General features: G+C 49.0%; 6 protein-coding genes across 7 annotated transcripts; 3 read left to right on the top strand and 3 right to left on the bottom strand.

Annotated features, from left to right (window-relative positions):
• Positions 1–249: 249 nt before the first annotated feature.
• CHS2_1 (Chitin synthase, class 2) lies at positions 250–4,261 on the top strand. Of its 2 annotated transcripts, none has more exons than XM_058497060.1 (3): positions 250–934; positions 988–2,615; positions 2,665–4,261. In XM_058497060.1, exons 1-3 carry the CDS (start codon positions 863–865, stop codon positions 3,629–3,631), a joined length of 2,667 nt encoding a protein of 888 aa, XP_058353003.1. In that variant the 5' UTR covers positions 250–862; the 3' UTR covers positions 3,632–4,261. The 2 variants fall into 2 exon arrangements, with proteins under 2 accessions (XP_058353003.1, XP_058353004.1); XM_058497061.1 differs by having other exon boundaries at positions 250–2,615; positions 2,665–3,595; positions 3,653–4,261.
• Positions 4,262–5,128: 867 nt separating this feature from the next.
• Positions 5,129–6,391, bottom strand: TIF34 (translation initiation factor eIF3 subunit; the record flags this gene model as incomplete). The annotated part of the gene is made up of 5 exons (XM_058497059.1): positions 5,129–5,271; positions 5,338–5,680; positions 5,731–6,211; positions 6,270–6,292; positions 6,365–6,391. The coding sequence occupies 5 exons, from the start codon at positions 6,389–6,391 to the stop codon at positions 5,129–5,131; spliced, it is 1,017 nt and encodes a 338-aa protein (XP_058353002.1).
• Positions 6,392–7,403: 1,012 nt separating this feature from the next.
• On the top strand, positions 7,404–10,422 carry ADE3 (tetrahydrofolate synthase; the record flags this gene model as incomplete). The annotated part of the gene is made up of 5 exons (XM_058497058.1): positions 7,404–7,527; positions 7,576–7,596; positions 7,648–7,685; positions 7,739–10,266; positions 10,314–10,422. 5 exons carry the CDS (start codon positions 7,404–7,406, stop codon positions 10,420–10,422), a joined length of 2,820 nt encoding a protein of 939 aa, XP_058353001.1.
• Positions 10,423–10,784: 362 nt separating this feature from the next.
• Positions 10,785–13,588, bottom strand: GRE2_2 (methylglyoxal reductase (NADPH-dependent) gre2; the record flags this gene model as incomplete). Its single annotated transcript, XM_058497057.1, has 2 exons — positions 11,696–13,588; positions 10,785–11,555 (listed from the first exon to the last, which is right to left on the bottom strand). The coding sequence occupies exons 1-2, from the start codon at positions 12,155–12,157 to the stop codon at positions 10,785–10,787; spliced, it is 1,233 nt and encodes a 410-aa protein (XP_058353000.1). The 5' UTR covers positions 12,158–13,588.
• Positions 13,589–14,227: 639 nt separating this feature from the next.
• ONS95_003734 (uncharacterized protein) lies at positions 14,228–16,060 on the top strand (the record flags this gene model as incomplete). The annotated part of the gene is made up of 2 exons (XM_058497056.1): positions 14,228–14,466; positions 14,531–16,060. 2 exons carry the CDS (start codon positions 14,228–14,230, stop codon positions 15,921–15,923), a joined length of 1,632 nt encoding a protein of 543 aa, XP_058352999.1. The 3' UTR covers positions 15,924–16,060.
• Positions 16,051–17,606, bottom strand: ONS95_003733 (uncharacterized protein; the record flags this gene model as incomplete). Its single annotated transcript, XM_058497055.1, has 2 exons — positions 16,051–17,159; positions 17,267–17,606. The coding sequence occupies 2 exons, from the start codon at positions 17,604–17,606 to the stop codon at positions 16,294–16,296; spliced, it is 1,206 nt and encodes a 401-aa protein (XP_058352998.1). The 3' UTR covers positions 16,051–16,293.
• Positions 17,607–17,766: the final 160 nt, after the last annotated feature.

Here is a 17,766-nt window from a genome sequence, read left to right as displayed (position 1 = left end):
GTTCTGGGCTGCGGCTACCGGCTTGGCTGTAAACAAAAAGTGCCTGAGTAAGTCGAGATCGAGCACTGATTCCTCTCAATAGGAACTGTAAGTCAGAGGAACCTTATGAAGTATTGAAAGAAAGAAAGTTTAGAGTTGTATTCGATGGTCGAGGGGATCTTGAGCTGGGAGAAATCTTGTTCTGGTACAGGCAGAACCCTTGTTTCAATTACAGCCCCTGAAACACACCCTAAGTTAAGCTTGTCGGGCGGGACACTTCAGACCTGTCAAAGGGTTGGAGGCAAAAAAGGACTGCAGACGCGCCGTCCAAATACACTTCGCTCGCACCGCATTTGCAGCGAATAGAATTGACTGGTGAGTGGTTCAACGAAGCTGCACGGCATCGCATCTCTGCATCTCTGCATCCGTGTCTCCTGTAGCTGTGGCTCGTTGAGGCGCAGTTGGCCGTGAGAGTGAAGTCCTTTGTTCGGTTGGCGACCTTCAAATACCTGTCTGTACCTTGAACTCCTCTCCACTACCAAGCGATTGGAACTAAATCTGCCTCTCCGCGCCACGACCTCCACCTCCTTCGCTCCCCTTTTGTTCAGCAGTGCAGATCATTTGTGCCGAGAATCTCACGACGTCCTTCTCCTTTTCATTCTTTCAAAATCATCTGTCGTCCATCTCAATCATCCAGATCCATCTTCTCCTGCTTCATTCATTCATTCTTGCAGGGTTGCTTTGTTGTGACGTCGTTTGTTGATGCACAGCGATTCATAACACTCCTCATATTGAATCCACCACAAGTACCATCTTCTACGTCCCAACATCCCCCTTTCACACCGAACACTCGTTATCGGAGAACAGATAACACGCCAGCACCATGGCATACCCGGGCGGCGGTAATGGAGGGTACCAAGGAGAGCAGTTGCAAGATCTCCCCCCTGTGGGCAGTGTGAGTTGGTTGAAAGAACCGAGTTTCCACAGTGTCTAACAAAACATTCCCAGTACCACAGACCACCTCAAGACGACGAAGATGGAGCCCAGCCTCTTCTTCACTCACAACCAGCCGGTGGTCCCTTTGCGAGCCCCTACGATAGCCAGTCGAATACTCTGCGAACTGGAACACCGCCTGTCAGACCAGTCTCTGCATACAGTCTGACTGAATCGTACGCCGACCCTGCAGCAGGTCCGCCTCGCGCCCCATACTCGAATAGCGAATATGGAGGAAGCACAACTACATACGGGCACACGCTCGAGGACAACGCATATCCCAGATCCGAGTCCCCATACTCCAGAGCCGACACAAATTCCACGGAGGCTTGGAGACAGCGACAAGCTCCAGTTCCCGGTGGACCAGGTGGAGGCTTAAAGCGATATGCAACGAGAAAAGTCAAGCTTGTAGGAGGCACTGTTTTGAGTGTTGACCATCCAGTGCCGTCCGCCATCAAGAATGCTGTGCAGCTGAAGTACAGGCAGGAAGCCGATGCTGCGAGTAGCGAAGAGTTCAATACTATGCGATACACAGCTGCTACCTGTGACCCCGATGAGTTTACCCTCAAAAATGGCTACAATCTTAGACCAGCGATGTACAACCGCCACACCGAGTTGCTCATTGCAGTCACGTACTATAACGAAGACAAGCAATTGACAGCCCGTACACTGCACGGTGTCATGCAGAATATTCGCGATATTGTCAACCTCAAGAAGTCCGATTTCTGGAACGTTGGTGGCCCAGCGTGGCAGAAGATTGTGGTCTGCCTTGTTTTCGACGGTATCGACCCCTGCGACAAGGATACTCTGGATATCCTGGCAACGATCGGTGTCTACCAGGATGGTGTCATGAAGAAGGATGTCGATGGAAAGGAGACAGTTGCCCACATTTTTGAGTACACCACGCAATTGTCGGTCACTGCAAACCAACAGCTTATTCGACCTTCCGATGATAGCACCAGCACCCTTCCTCCTGTGCAGATGATGTTCTGTTTGAAGCAAAAGAACACCAAGAAGATCAACTCTCACAGATGGCTTTTCAACGCTTTTGGTCGCCTTCTCAACCCTGAAGTCTGTATTCTTCTAGATGCTGGAACCAAGCCTGGACCCAAATCTCTTCTTTCTCTCTGGGAAGGTTTCTACAATGACAAAGATTTGGGAGGAGCATGCGGTGAAATCCATGCTATGTTGGGTAAAGGCGGTCGGAAGTTATTGAACCCTTTGGTTGCAGCGCAAAATTTCGAGTACAAGATCTCCAACATTTTGGACAAACCTTTGGAGAGTTCCTTCGGATATGTCAGTGTGTTGCCAGGTGCTTTCTCAGCATACCGTTTCCGAGCTATTATGGGACGACCTCTAGAGCAATACTTCCATGGTGACCACACGCTTTCCAAAAAGTATGGTAAGAAGGGTATTGAGGGAATGAACATCTTCAAGAAGAACATGTTCTTGGCCGAGGACAGAATTTTGTGCTTCGAGCTGGTTGCTAAAGCTGGATCGAAATGGCATTTGACGTACATCAAAGCCGCCAAGGGAGAAACCGATGTTCCTGAAGGAGCTGCTGAGTTCATTGGACAGCGTCGAAGATGGCTTAACGGCTCCTTCGCTGCTAGTATGTATTCGATTATGCATTTCGGCAGAATGTAAGTTGCGCCACGATCTTGAAACATGGTCAAAGACTAACTTTCACAGGTACAAGAGTGGTCACAACCTTGTCCGCATGTTCTTCCTCCATATCCAACTGATCTACAATATGTTCACCGTTTTCTTGTCTTGGTTCATGTTGGCATCTTTCTGGCTCACTACGACTGTTATTATGGACCTTGTGGGAAATCCAACGCCAGCCTCTGACACAGCTGCTGAACATCACGGCTGGCCATTTGGCGACACGGCAACACCCATTATCAACACTATTCTGAAATACCTTTACCTGGCTTTCCTCCTTGTCCAGTTCATTCTGGCACTTGGTAACAGACCAAAGGGTTCCAAAGTCACTTACATGCTATCTTTCATCGTTTTCGGTGTCATCAACGCATACTTGATCGTTCTGTCAATGTATCTGGCTATCCGCGGTATCTCTGGCTCATCATTTGACACCGACAGCGTGGATGATTTCTTCAAGAGTTTCTTTGGAGACAGTGATGGTGGCGGTGGTATCATCATCATCGCCCTGCTGGCTACCTTCGGTCTTTACTTCGTCGCCTCGTTCATGTACCTGGATCCTTGGCACATGTTTACCTCTTTCGGCCAGTACTTACTCCTCATGTCTTCCTACATCAATGTTCTCATGGTCTACGCCTTCAGCAACTGGCATGATGTTTCTTGGGGTACCAAGGGTTCCGACAAGGCCGATGCTCTCCCATCTGCGACCACCAAGAAGGAAGACGGAAAGGGAGCAGTTGTGGAGGAAATCGACAGACCACAAGAGGACATCGACAGCCAATTCGAGGCCACCGTCAAGCGCGCTCTGAAGCCCTTCATTGCCGTGGAAGAGGTCGAAGAGAAGACCCTCGAGGACTCCTACAAGTCTTTCAGAACGAAGCTTTTGATCTGCTGGATCTTCTCAAATGCTCTGTTGGCTGTCGTCATTACCAGTGATAGCGTCAACAAGTTCGGTTTCGGAGTACGTAAGCCCAGTTTCTCCCCATTGCAAATTTAATTGTACTAACATACCTCACAGAGCCACGACGCAGCCGACCGCACCCAGAAGTTCTTCACTATCCTCCTGTATGCCACTGCCGTTCTGGCATGCGTCCGGTTCATCGGATGCATGTGGTTCTTAGGTCGCTCGGGTATCATGTGCTGCTTCACCAGACGCTAGATAGATCGATATGTTTGGTATTAGCACCTAACGAAAGGACTGAAGGGATGGAAGGAAGGAAAGCGCTTCTTGTAATACCATCTTCAGCATGTATGTCCAATATTGGCTGCCTGGCGTTTTTTCCCCCGTTGTTTTTAGTCTATTCCTAGAGAGATGTAAACGTGTGGAAAGTGTGGAAGGACCATATGGTGTGAGAGATGAGATGAGATGAGATGCGGAGATACCTAAAAATTCATTTGGCTTTTCTAGGCTTTCATTTTCATCCGCCTTCTCTTGTATTGTTGCCTCTTCTGTGGGTCAGTCTTTGCTGAATGAGTGGCTGATGGACGAAAGGGCTGTATTTATGTCTCTATATGCTTTTTGCATTGTTTTTTCAGCTGAGTTGTGTTGCCTATCTGGTTGGCGCCAGCTGGGCTAAAATTGAATACCCTTCGTTATTACTTAAGTTCTGCAAGACTATGTTGTCTATCCTGTGTAATCTCCGTGATCTGTGTGAGGTCTCAGACGCTGTCTGTGATGTGAGAAGATTGATTGAAGTAGATATGAAAATGAAGAAGAGGAGGATGGGAATAATTATGAGGATATAGATAGGATGTGGATAGCCGAGGGGAGAAAGGAAGTGATTCCTTGTACACATATTCCATTTGGGGTTCTTCCCTGACTTTCATTTCTTTCTCACTTACTTCCTGTTTTGGGATCCGAGACAACAGGTAAGAAGTTGCCTCCTAGTTGGACGGGAATTGTACGTGAGAGGGACATGTGTGGATGTGATCTTGCAGAAGAAGAAGGAGCAGGGAGTTTTGTGCAGGGAATAGAGGAGATGGGCCGAGGATTTTAAGATTTGTGAATCTTTGGCAGGAGAATTGGAGAGTCAGAGAGAAACCATTTTGTGCTGAAGGTGCTGTATTATCGCGAGGATACTATCTAGGTATTTTGTCTATTCCCAGGGCAGCAGCAAGAAGTCCGGGGCTGGGTTCAAGGCAGCTCGGGCTATTGTTAATCAAAGTCCAAGAGACGTGTTGCTTGCATAGTGGATAGAGCTTTACATCAGGTACCCAGCGCTTAGCCTCTCGATGTTCACACTCCGGCCCTCGTCCTGTTGAAGTGACCATATGGATTATGATGATTTCCATTCGTGCAGAACCAAATTCTATCTCTCTCCAGCACCACCATGATTTGAAGACAAGAGAGTCGTTTAATTCTACTACAAACAAGCCCTTTTGGTGCCCTGGCCCCGTTACAAGGATGGATCCCTAAAACGCCTGAAAATGCACAACCCACCCGGTTTCCGACGCAAGCAAGTAAGCCAATACCGAACCAACGAATGCACACCCCTTACAACTGTCCAGCTGCCCGAGCTTGCCTCTCAACTTCGTATGTGAAGTCGAAGTAGGCCTTGTCGAACTGGTGTACGCGGACGTAGCCGTCTTCACCGCCGCTTGCGTAGCCCTTTCCGGTAGGGTCGGCTGCAACGGTGTCTACGGTGGTTTGTTAGTATACTAAGAAGGGTAACAAGTGTCATCTTTGGGATCAGGGGAGCTTACTCAAAGGTCCGAAATGGCCGCGGACTCTGCCGATCTCCTCCTCGAAAACCTTGTGGTAGAAACGCGCTTCGAATTTACCCTGTCTGGTGTTGGTGGTGGTAACATCCATAGCGGCCTGTCCTCCTCCAAGGATAACGAAATCCTTGTTGGGTGTGATTGAGGCACTGTTGAGAGGGGTGTCGGCTACGTAGGTCTTCATAACTTGGAGGTCGGCGGCATTGATGAGCTTTGCAGTCTTGTCTTTTGAGGCGGTGATGAAGTATGTGCGGTCTGGTGACCATTGGAGGTCGGTTACTTGCAAATCGATTTCGTGGACTTGAATGTTGTCAAGTTGCTCTCCGGACTAGAGAGTGTTAACCTTGTCTTGCCATCCTGATACGTGCATGTGTTTACCTTAGCATCATATTGCGAGACTGATCCATCCTCGTGTCCCGCAATAATGTACTTCGAGAGGTAGCTCCATCCTGCAACGGTAGCCTTACTCTCCTCACAAGTAATTACCATAGCCTTCTCATCAGACTGCTCAGCCTCAATGTCGACCTTAATATCCAGAACAACGATCGTGCCCAAGAAACCCATGCGCTTTTCCGTAACAGCCAATAGTTGTGTGCCGTCCTCGTTGAACTCAACTCTCTTAACAGCGGTGTCAAAGTTCCAGACCTTCAGACACTTTCCCGATCGGATGTCCCATAACCGGACTGTGTTGTCGGCAGCACCACTTGCGATGACCGTGCTGGTTGGGTCAACATCAACAGTCCAGAGTGCTCCCTGGTGGCCGTGATATGTTCCGAGGCGCTCGCCGTTGTGTGCGAACCAGGCGCAGATGTGCTGATCCTTCGCAGTCGAAAAGATGATGTCACCATCTCTATTGTATCTGTATAACGCATCAATATCAAGTCCATGCGCCGTGTCTTCGAGGTTGTTTTGCCTACTTGATCTGGGTAAGAGCCCGCTCCTGTAGTGGGGTAACAAGTCAGAAGAGGTCGCAGTACAATTTTTTTTCCCGGATTTGGACGGCGACACTTACATGTCCTTGAAGCAAGGTTGGTCTCATTTTGGCGGCTCAGTATGTTCAGGATTCCTTGCACTGAAGATAGAAGACTGCGGGGGAGGAGAGCGCTCTTTTAAAAAGTTCGCGATGCCACTTGCCTCGCCTGGCGCTCACACTTGTCGCCAAAGCGAACCGTGGGAAAATGTGTGGTTGACTCAGCCAATCAGATGCCCCGCCTGCGCTAAGCAGAAAATTGGAAGAAATGGACCACCAGGACCATCAGAATCCTGGAGGACGAAATTCATCCTGGAGCCGGTCCACGCGTAACGGGATAAGGACTGGGCACTTAGATCTTGACTCATTTGTCTTTCTGTTACTCACTTTTCTTTGTATTCTACTTACACTACTTCTCAGTTCGGCCTGGGGTCCTGGTCCTGTCCGCTCCTTCAAGTGCGCAGTCATTCTTTTCGACCAGGTGCAGTTGCTCATTTTTCAGAGTCATCGCTGTGCGGTCCCAGTCCCAGGAAAATCAAAATCCTATCCCGGCATGTTCAGGCGAGCCCATGCCCATGCCCATGCCTATGCCTCTCTGCAGTCGCAGTGGCACAGCTTTGGGAGTGGTATCAGTAGCTGTAGCAGTGGATGTGGATGTGATAGTGCGGTGTTGTGCGCCTTCCAGTTACAGACGAGATCCTATTATTTCTCGTCCACTTGCACCACGCCCACGCCCACGCCCACGCCCACGCCCACGTCCACGCCCAAATCCGAACTCTACTCTTCGCTCTCTCTGCCATTAGCAAACAAAGATCGAGCCAATTCGCACTCACAAACACACGCATCAGTTCTATCACCTCGGCGCCCGTTAGTCCGGACTTGTGCAGTGCGTTCGTTCTCCAATTGCAGTCCTTCAGCCTCGTCTCCAGCCAGGAACACGTTAAAATCGCGGGGTCAAAATCCTCGTGTCTGTCGATCGCTTGGGTTTCTCACCCCCACCTCCGCTGCAACTTCTTCTTCTTCTTCTTTATCAACTCCTCACACCTCACAATCTCGGGCATTCTCCAGCGCTCTACCTGCGATGACGGCTTCCAAGATTGATGGCACTGCCATTGCCAAAAAGATCCGTGAGAGGCTCCATGCAGAAATCGAGAGCACCCAGAAGGTCAACCCGAGGTACAAGCCTTCGCTCAAGATCATCCAAGGTATGTCTGGCACACAAACGTCTGCAGGGTAATGCTAATCATCTTTAGTTGGGGATCGCTCTGACTCAAGTATGTCATGTCACTAAAACTCATTTTGGTATTGTGGACTAACCCGTGTAGCTACTTATGTTCGCATGAAGTTGAAGGCTGCCGAGGAGGTAAACATTTCCCTTCACATGCCATATATAATCTCCCACTAATTCAACATCAGGCTAGCATTGATTGTGAACTCATCCAATACCCCGAAACTGTTTCAGAGGCCGAATTACTCGAGGACATCACCCGTTTGAATTATGATACCACCGTCCACGGAATTCTGGTGCAGCTACCTGTCCCAAAACACATCTCTGAATACGCGGTCACGTCAGCTGTTGCAGACGAGAAGGATGTTGATGGATTCGGCGCAAACAATATTGGCGAGCTTGCCAAACGGGGAGGACGACCATTGTTCACCCCATGCACTCCCAAAGGTGTCATGGTCTTGCTTCAGGAAAGTGGGATTGATCTGAAGGGAAAGAATGCCGTTGTTCTAGGACGCAGTGACATTGTTGGAAGCCCTGTCAGCTATCTTCTCAAGAACGCTGACGCAACTGTCACGGTCTGCCACTCGAAAACAGCAGGTCTTGAGGATCACATCAAGAAGGCAGATGTTCTTGTAGCAGCAATTGGCAAGGCAAACTTTGTCAAGGGCGAATGGTTGAAGCCAGGAGCAGTGGTTATTGATGTTGGAACCAACTTTATCCCAGATGAGACGAAGAAGTCTGGCCAGAGACTCGTTGGTGACGTGGATTTCGCATCTGCTTCCGAAGTCGCCTCTTTCATCACTCCTGTCCCAGGTGGAGTTGGCCCAATGACTGTTGCCATGTTACTACAGAATGTTGTGGACTCGGCTGCGCACTATTCCGAGAAGCAAAGGAGCAGATCCATCCTGCCTTTGCCTCTCAAGCTTCAGACTCCGGTGCCTTCAGATATTGCTATCTCTAGAGCACAACGCCCAAAACAGATCACCCGTATTGCCAAGGAAACTGGTATCGCTGGCCATGAACTTGAGCCATACGGTGCATATAAGGGAAAGGTGGACCTGAGTCTTCTCAAGCGACTGGAGCATCGTCGTAATGGCAAATATGTTGTCGTTACTGGTATCACTCCCACCCCACTTGGTGAGGGCAAATCCACTACAACTATGGGTATTGCTCAAGCTCTTGGTGCTCACTTGAATCGCATTGCTTTCGCAAACGTTCGCCAACCCAGTCAAGGACCAACTTTTGGCATTAAGGGAGGAGCTGCTGGAGGCGGGTACAGTCAGGTTATTCCCATGGATGAATTCAATCTTCATCTCACTGGCGATATTCACGCCATAACTGCTGCAAATAACCTTTTGGCTGCTGCGATTGAAACTAGAATATTCCATGAGAACACACAAAGCGATGGAGCTCTTTACAAGCGTCTTGTCCCAGCAAAGAAGGGCAAGCGTGAGTTCCAACCCATCATGTTCCGCCGTCTCAAGAAGCTTGGTATCACCAAGACCGACCCAAATGAGCTTACGGAGGATGAAATCCATCGATTTGCCAGATTGGATATCGATCCATCCACAATCACGTGGAGACGTGTGTTGGATGTCAATGACCGTCACTTGAGGGGAATCACTGTTGGTACTGCTGCCACCGAGAAGGGACAGACTCGGCAGACGGGATTTGATATTTCCGTTGCCAGTGAATGTATGGCTATTCTCGCCTTGAGCAGTGATCTAAATGACATGAGAGAACGTCTCGGTAGGATGGTCATTGGTTCTTCCAAAGCTGGTGACCCCGTCACCTGCGATGATATTGGTGCTGGTGGTGCTCTTACTGCTTTGATGAAGGATGCTATCAAGCCCAATATTATGCAGACATTGGAAGGTACCCCGGTGTTCGTCCACGCTGGACCATTCGCAAACATCAGTATTGGAGCCAGTTCAGTTCTAGCCGACAAGCTTGCACTGAAGCTTGCTGGTACCGAGCCGGATGAGAACCACAATGAGAAGGCCGGTTTCGTCATCACTGAAGCTGGGTTTGATTTTACCATGGGAGGTGAGAGGTTCTTCAACATCAAGTGCCGATCATCCGGTCTGGTGCCTGACGTTGTTGTCATTGTCGCCACGGTCCGAGCTCTGAAGGTGCATGGAGGTGGTCCTCCTATTGCCCCTGGAGCTGCGCTCGACAAGGTCTACCGTGAAGAGAATATTGAGATTCTCCGCGCAGGATGTGTCAACCTCAAGAAGCATATATCGAACGCTAAGACATACGGTGTTCCTGTGGTTGTTGCCATCAACAAGTTTGAGACTGACACCGATGCCGAAATCGAAGTCATCCGCCAGGAATCGATTGCCGCCGGTGCTGAAGATGCCATCCCAGCTAACCACTGGGCCGAGGGTGGAAAGGGTGCCGTTGACATCGCCAACGGTGTTATTGCTGCCAGTGAGAAGGAGAACAACTTCAAGCTTCTGTACAGCCTGGACGGCGATGTTCAGACACGTATTGAGGCGATTGGCAAGCAGATGTATGGAGCAGATAAGGTTGAGTTCAGTGAGGTTGCCCAGAAGAAAGTTGATACCTACACCAAGCAAGGTTTTGGCAACTTGCCAATCTGTATTGCTAAGACGCAATACTCTTTGTCCCATGACCCTAATCTTAAGGGTGCGCCAACTGGCTTCACTGTCCCAATCAGAGACGTGAGGCTGGCGGCCGGAGCAGGATATCTGTAGGTTGACATCTAACCAGTCACGAATAAGTACTAACATCAAGTAGGTATGCCCTAGCTGCCGATATCCAGACCATCCCAGGTCTTCCAACAGCTCCCGGATACCTCAACGTTGATGTGGACACGGAGACCGGCGAGATCGACGGGCTATTCTAGACGATGAGGAATAGCTCTAGTTTCCCTAGTCATCTATAGAACTTCCTGGGTTTGGCGTTGATCATATTGCGGCTCTTAACAGCATTGGCGAAGGGGAAGTACCGGGGAGCACATTCAACGTGCAGGCATTGCATCTTTCAACAGCGGCGTTTATGAGAAATTTGGCCTAAAAGTCTACACATCTCTATGAAGATATCGAGCCTTGATTAACTCAGGGATAGAATGAACGATTGACGAACCACTCAAAGATACCACTTTTTTAAGAGTGGGAGAAAGGCAGTGTGCAGAACAAACACGACAAACACGAATCGCTTCAATGGAGGTACAAATAATTAATACATACAGCCTTCTGAGCCCAACGATTAGGCACCAACCCGCTTCTCAATCTCAATAAACTCCCTCACCATATCCCCAATCGACTCCTCCAACCCCCTAAACTCCAATCCCAACTCTCTCCTCACCTTCCCATTATCAATACCATAAACATCAGGGAACGCACTACCCTCCTCCCCTTCAGGAACCAACTCTCTCTTCTCCGGAAATCCCTTCCTAATAACATCGCACACCTGCTGATACGTATACCCGCCACTCGCAATCAGATACCTCTGTCCAGCTGCCTTCTCACTCTCATAAGCGAGGACATGCGCCTCTCCAAGATCACGGACATCTACGAATGCATAGAATGAAGTTTCTGGCACTGACTTTGTAGACCCGTTCATCAGTCTGTAGATATCTGCTGATGAGGTATTCAGATTCGAAAGGCTGGACACGGTGTGTGCTGCGGGACCGTACACCATCGGTGGACACACGGACGTGATTTCGAAATTGGGCTTCTTCTCCTTCACGAAATCAAAAGCTGCGCGCTCGGCGAATGTCTTGGATGCGCAGTAGGCTACTGGGCCGGGGGTCTTTTGATCAGCGGCTTCGGTGTAGCTGATGGGGTTCCAGTCGGATTCGGTGTAAGTGTAGCCTGGGCGGGTACCGAGGCTGAGGTCGAGGATGGCGGCGAAAGAGGAGGTGATGAGGACGCGCTTGATGTGCGGATTGTGGGCTTGGATGGAGGTTAGGAGGGAGAGGGTGCCGTTTATGGCGGGGTCGAGGAGGTCGGTTTTGTTGGAGGTGACGGTCATTTGCTGGGTTGGATGTCAGTAAGTGGTTTGTTTTGTTGACTTGACGTGTCATGGATTTCGGTTACGATAGCGAGGTAGCAAAGAGGCGAGAAGGAGAGGGGTTGAGACTGATAGAGGATGGCGAAGCAAAAGTAAGTACTTACGAAAGGAGAAGCGGTATGTATCACACCGTCTACACCCTTTACAGCTTCATCGTGAGCACCCGGAGTCGCCACATCTTCCACGATGGCGAAAGATAGCTGATCGATGTATTTCTTGTGTGACTGCTTGATTTTTTCTGCAGAGGATTGACTGCGAACTGTGGTACGGACATGGTACCCTCGTGAAAGGAAAGAGTTGAGGACGTGAGCTGCGACATAGCCAGAACCACCTGTGATGAGTACGGTTTTGCCGGTGCCGGTTTTAGGGCCTTGTTGTGTGTGAGAGGATGGCATTATGGATAATGTTATGAGGTTGCAGAGTTGATGCAAGATTATATTTCTTGAAAAGATAAAAACGATACAAAAGTTATGTAGGAATTGCTTGAATGAGTAGCTAGATGTAATACTGATATGAGGTAATGCTGTGTTCTGAACGAGCAGCTTTGGAGGAGACTTCTCCGACATATATACTTTTAAGAGTCGATACAGTGGAACCCAAGAAAATTCCACTCCACTCGAACCTTATAACGCCGTCATAGTTCAATCCACTGCAGTATCTTCCCCAAACTTTCTTCCACGACCCCTCGCCATGCTTCGCTCGAAATCGGACACGGACATCATGGATCCCAGCTATCGCCGACAAGTCAAAATCAGAAGAACAGAACAAAATGCAGGAAGATATGCGGCCGTTCCCGAGTAGTAGCTGGGTCCATGTCCAAATTGACAAGCCCAGCACGCAAGGTAAGGAAATCCAGCTTACAAAGCCAAAATATCGAACGCAAACAGCAAATAGCACGCTTGTGCGACCCGTCGTCATGCCACCCCAGTATGAATGTTATGGCCGATGCGAATGGGATTCGGAGAAGAATAGAACAGGTTTTCGGCGATCATGGGTTTTGGCATGGCGTGGGTGCGGGTTTGGTGGAGTGCTGGTGCTGATTCAGCAGTGTGCTTTGGCGAGCGAAGCGAGCTGGTCCGATGGCGTGCAGATGGACCAGCATGGATGGGGATGAAATCGCGATCGGGGTGATTCTTGTCCCAGAAATGAAGTATAGAGACAATCAATTGGATCAAAATGATAATCTAAAGTCTGTATCGTGTAGACTTTCTCAGCTCATCCATTCTCGTACGATAGTACGGTCCAAGCCCGTGCTCATCCGGAGATCCGAGAGTAAGATATAGTTGGCAATAATTGTGATCTGATGGAATTTATCAACCATAGAAGTTGACTAAGGTTACAGAAAAAGGGGCAGCGAAGTTTGGTCTCTGTTACTATCTTGAGGGGCCACTTAGTCGCCACGCAGAAGCTAAGCGAGTACCATGTAAACAATCGCAGGCATCGTCCCATCTCTACTCGAAACTCTTGATCAATTTCTGGCCCAAGATATTCAGACAATTGCATTGAATACGTGCTAAAATTAATGAATCTATGGCTTATTTGAAACGTGAAGACGAGGCGTACAGTACGTCTAGTGTGGCTTACGTCCGGCTTTCAGCCGATCGGTAGAGTATTGACGAAAACCCGTCCAAGCACTGGACGATAATGGAGCCGACTGTTGAGTTAGATATGTCCTTTTCATTGTGGAATTAACCGGACTCTGTTGGCCATTCTCAGAACTATGGTCTGGTCGAACCAGTGCCAAAGGCTCTCCAGTCCACGTCCGACAATGTGGTGGCGGTGGCGGTGGTCTGTGGTAATTGAAGAGAGAACTTCTGGGAGACCGTAAGACGTTATATAGAGTATTTGAACTCGGAGAAGTAGGAATGTTATGAGCTAGTGAAATAAGCGAAGAAGTGAATGGGAATAGCATCATGGTGTTTGTGATTGAAAGTGTGGGTGACGAGCGATTAGTGGCTGTGGAGCCGAACTTGACCATATGAAAGGAAAGATGACGGTAGCTTCACTTATTAAAACTGAAAATATGAAAATATCATTCACTTCTGCATTCCATCCCCAAAATTCCGCCGCTCTTCAGGGTTGCAGCCAGCTCAATGGCTTGTATCATAACCCTGTAAATGCCACCGAAGATGGAAGGCACCCTCTACAGCCCGAACATGACAATAATTCCAGGAATGCGGACTTCTGTCAAGTTGGGGCTCCCATTTTCTTTTGCTTCAGCCTTGCCAACATTCAAATTCTTTGTGGACCCTGGAACAATACCAACGCGCGACACAAATGGAGCTCCAACACTACAAGCCGTTCCAGGCCCTTGGCAGTGTTGGTTTGAACGGAGCGGGAACGCAAATGTGTAAGAAGCACTCGAATTATGTGATTCTACTTGAGTACAAGGGTGTATGTGATGGCTCATGACTGGGATAGTTGTTACACTGCAAACAATGGTAAGGTACGGGACGAAAGGACAACAAAATCTCACCTACAACATTCCTCGTGTTTCTCAAGCCTCTGACTGGAGCAAATAATCGAAAACAGGCTCAATCGCTTGTACCAGAGGATATATGGTCGTGCCATTTATATCACTTACTCTCTAAGTCATCGTATTCACACTAATTTCGATCACCCACTGATCCTTCAATATGTTGGCTCAAAGTCTCAACACCAGTCTGGCACAATTTTACTTCTCCCTAAAAGCACTCGACGTGAAGTCACTGGCAATTGGTATTCTAGTACTCTGGATTTCGTGGCGTATGTGGGCCTTCACTGTCATACCCAAGCTACGGCCTCATAACCCTCTGGTACTGCCATATGCACTTCCCGTCATTGGTCATACTCTGTCGTGGCTTTGGAATCGTGTGCAACTCTTAGAAGACGGCAAGTGAGTCAACATATCCTTTATTTGCCTCCAAATCGAGAAAGATGTATATTTATGACCACATTAGCAAGTACTTCCCTGGGCATTTTCCGTTCGCGCTGCTCATCAGCGGAAAGAAAGTCATCGTAATCAGATCTCCTAACGACATTAAAACCATATGGAACGACCCAAAATCTTTCACCTTCGACGAGTACATGATAGGCATCGTCAAAGGACTTGGGATCTCACCTTCGCATTATAGCCTAGCATTTGAAGAGAATCCCGCCAAGCTATGGAAGGGCAGTGATAGCGATGCTCCGCACTTTGTCAAGGAGAATCCTGCCAAACGGCGATTGGTCAGTCTACAGGAAAACTGGATGAAGGAAGCCTTGCAGCCTGGACCGAAAATGGAAGCTGCTTCTGAGCTCTTTAGAGAGAATATTAAGGGGCTTGTGCCTATATTTCTCGCCCATCCACGAGTCGCTGCCACAGGATCCAAGAACTTGGGCGAATTGATCAGCCTCTTCAAAAGGGGAAGATACGTGCTCGCAGGCGCAGGAACGAAGGCTTTCTTAGGCCCGAAGATTTTTGATATCGATCCGGATTTCGTACAGCACTATCTCGACTGGGAAGATCTCAGCTGGAAAATACCTTATGGTCACCCGAAGATCTTGTCGAAAGACATGTTGGAGGCTGAGGAAGTCTTGGTACAAGTCTTGATGAAGTACTTCGCTTTCGATCCGATACACCGTCCAAACCTCAATTGGCTTTTCGATACTATGCAATCCAATCAACGGAAGATAGGTTTAACAGCTCACGATGCTGGAGCAGCTGCTATTGTTATGCTGTGGGGTATCCACCTCAACCCGCCACGGCTACTGTTCTGGGCACTGGCGCATATCCTCTGCTCGCCAGTATTAACTCAAAAGATACGTGAGGAAACAAACCTGGCTTTTGATCCAACCACAAAAAGTTTCTCCATTAGCCACCTCATGAACAACTGTCCGGCTCTCACAGCGACGTGGCACGAAGCCCTCAGGCTTTACACGAGCTCCTCGGTCGTCCGCACTTGCGAGTCACCTGCTGTAATTGGAGACAAGACAATCAACATAGGTGACCGTTTGATAGGTCCATTTTCATTCGTACACCTCTCGCCACTCATTTGGGGTGACGATGCGCAGGATTTTGATGAACAGCGATGGCTGAAGGAGGGTTTCAAAACCCCTAAGGGATTCTATCCATTTGGTGGTGGGCATATGCACTGTCCCGGGCGATTTATTGCCAAGCAAGTTGTAGTTCTCTTCATTGCGACGGTGTTGAGAGACTATAGCATTGAACCTGTCAGTGAGAAGTTCGAGTCGGGATCAGAAGCAGAAATGCGGTGGAAGGTACCTGAGGAACCTAAGGAGCATGCTGGTGCTGCAGGGATATCGAATCCGAATGATGATTTTCTCGTAAGGGTCACCAGGAGATATACTTAAGGTGAATGCCCCTGATTTGGACGGATGAAGATCATTCTTGGGGAAAGGTTACGTGTACTTGTCCGGATAGACAACGAGGCTGGATGAAAAGTGTTGCTAAGCGAAAGGCATGTCAACAAACAGATGCGGTCTATTTCCTACATGAACATTGCTCATTTACTGTGAATTTAGTCCACAATTACTGTGCACTGTATTATTAAGGTATAGTTCACTGTGCGCTTAGCTAGTGTCTGCTCAAGAGTTGGTTATCGTCCACACACGCATCATGTTGCCTTGAAAGCCAAGATGTGACTCTTGAGTCATCCAATCTCAAACCGGTAAACTTTTGAGAACGTATCAAGTTGACTTCGATATTAGTCTAGCAATGAATTCACCCAGCGACATTCTCTACAGTCTTCTTCCCATCCATGCCAACCACTCCACCCTGCCTCTCCGCCTCAGTCTCACTGACAGCATACAGCTTCGATAGAAACTCCACACTGGTATTCCCCCCACTAAACACAACCCCCAAATCCCACCCCTCCGCACCCCCTTCTTTCTCAACCAACCTCCTGAAGTCCTCATTATACAACGCAACTGCCAGCCCAACCACCGCACTCGGTTCCACAAAGACCTTCATTCTCTCAAGCACCAGCCTCAGTGCCCTCTTAATCTGCTCCTCCGTCACACTAAATATCTGCCTGACCAGTTTGCGATCATGGATGACTGTCCAGGGGTATGCTCCTACCGGCGTGCGAAGTCCGTCGGCGATGGTGAGGGTCTTGACAGTCTCGATGCGCTTCCCTTGCTCCAAGCCACGTTTACAGTCGTCGCCGCCTTGGAATCCGGGTTCGGCGCCAAAGACGAATATGCCTGTTCCTTCGCAACTGAGTGCTGTGCCGGATAGCATGCCACCACCTCCGCAAGGGGCAATAATTGCATTGAGACCTTTTCCTGATTTGCCTGCCTCTGCAGCAATGATCTTTTCGGCTTGCTCTTGTAGCTCTATACCCAGTGTTCCTTGGCCGAGCATGATATCCGGGTGGTCGTATGGAGGGACCAAGCGTGCCCCTGTGTCTTTCACTACCTCTGCAACTACTGCTTCACGCTCTGTGCTTGTGCTCCCGCTGAATATCACTTTTGCGCCGTAGCCTTTTGTAGCTGCTATTTTGGAGGGAGTAGAAATTGTAGGCATTACAATGTGAGCCGGGATGCCCATGGTTCGGGCGGCGAGTGCGAGAGCTTGGGCATGGTTTCCTGTGGAGGGTCTATTAGTCAATTGGTCTTCTGTTTAAGTATGTCTGAGCAGTCATTGTCGCACACTCGAGTGACTAATACAGCAGACGGACTGAAAGAAATCCTACCAGAACTATGTGTAACAACACCCTTCTCCCTACCGCCGCCTTGCTCCCAGCCCTCCTCAGCCATCAACCTCTTCAAGGCATGGAACGCACCCCGCACCTTGAAGGCGCCGACCTTTTGCAGGTTCTCACATTTGAAGTAGAAGCGCAGCTTCGAGTTCGCTGGCGTCTGACCTGCCCATGGCGTATCTGCTAGAGCGGCAGCGGATTGAGGTGTTGATGCGAGGTCATTGAGTGTTGTGTTTGTGAGGACTGGTGTATAGTGGATGTGCTCTCGAATGAGACCATGGGCGGCGATGACGGAGGGCCGTGTTAGTGGTGGGGATTTGGTGGGGTCAGCCATCTTATTAGTATTAGAACTGGTGTAAAGGAAGTGACTTTTAAGGTAGGACTTGAGAAGTAAAATATGTGAAGTATGTAGTGTTGAGTGTAAGTGAGACAGTATACTAAGAAGCAGATAAATCTAGAAGCTTCATGTCAGTATCCACTTAGTCCCTTGGGAC

The sequence above is a fragment of the Cadophora gregata genome (genome assembly GCF_030347475.1).
Source record: "Cadophora gregata isolate MNR1 chromosome Unknown scaffold_13, whole genome shotgun sequence".
Lineage (NCBI taxonomy): Eukaryota > Fungi > Ascomycota > Leotiomycetes > Helotiales > Ploettnerulaceae > Cadophora > Cadophora gregata.
Note: the sequence above shows the minus strand (reverse complement) of the source record. Positions and strands in the feature narration are given on the sequence as shown.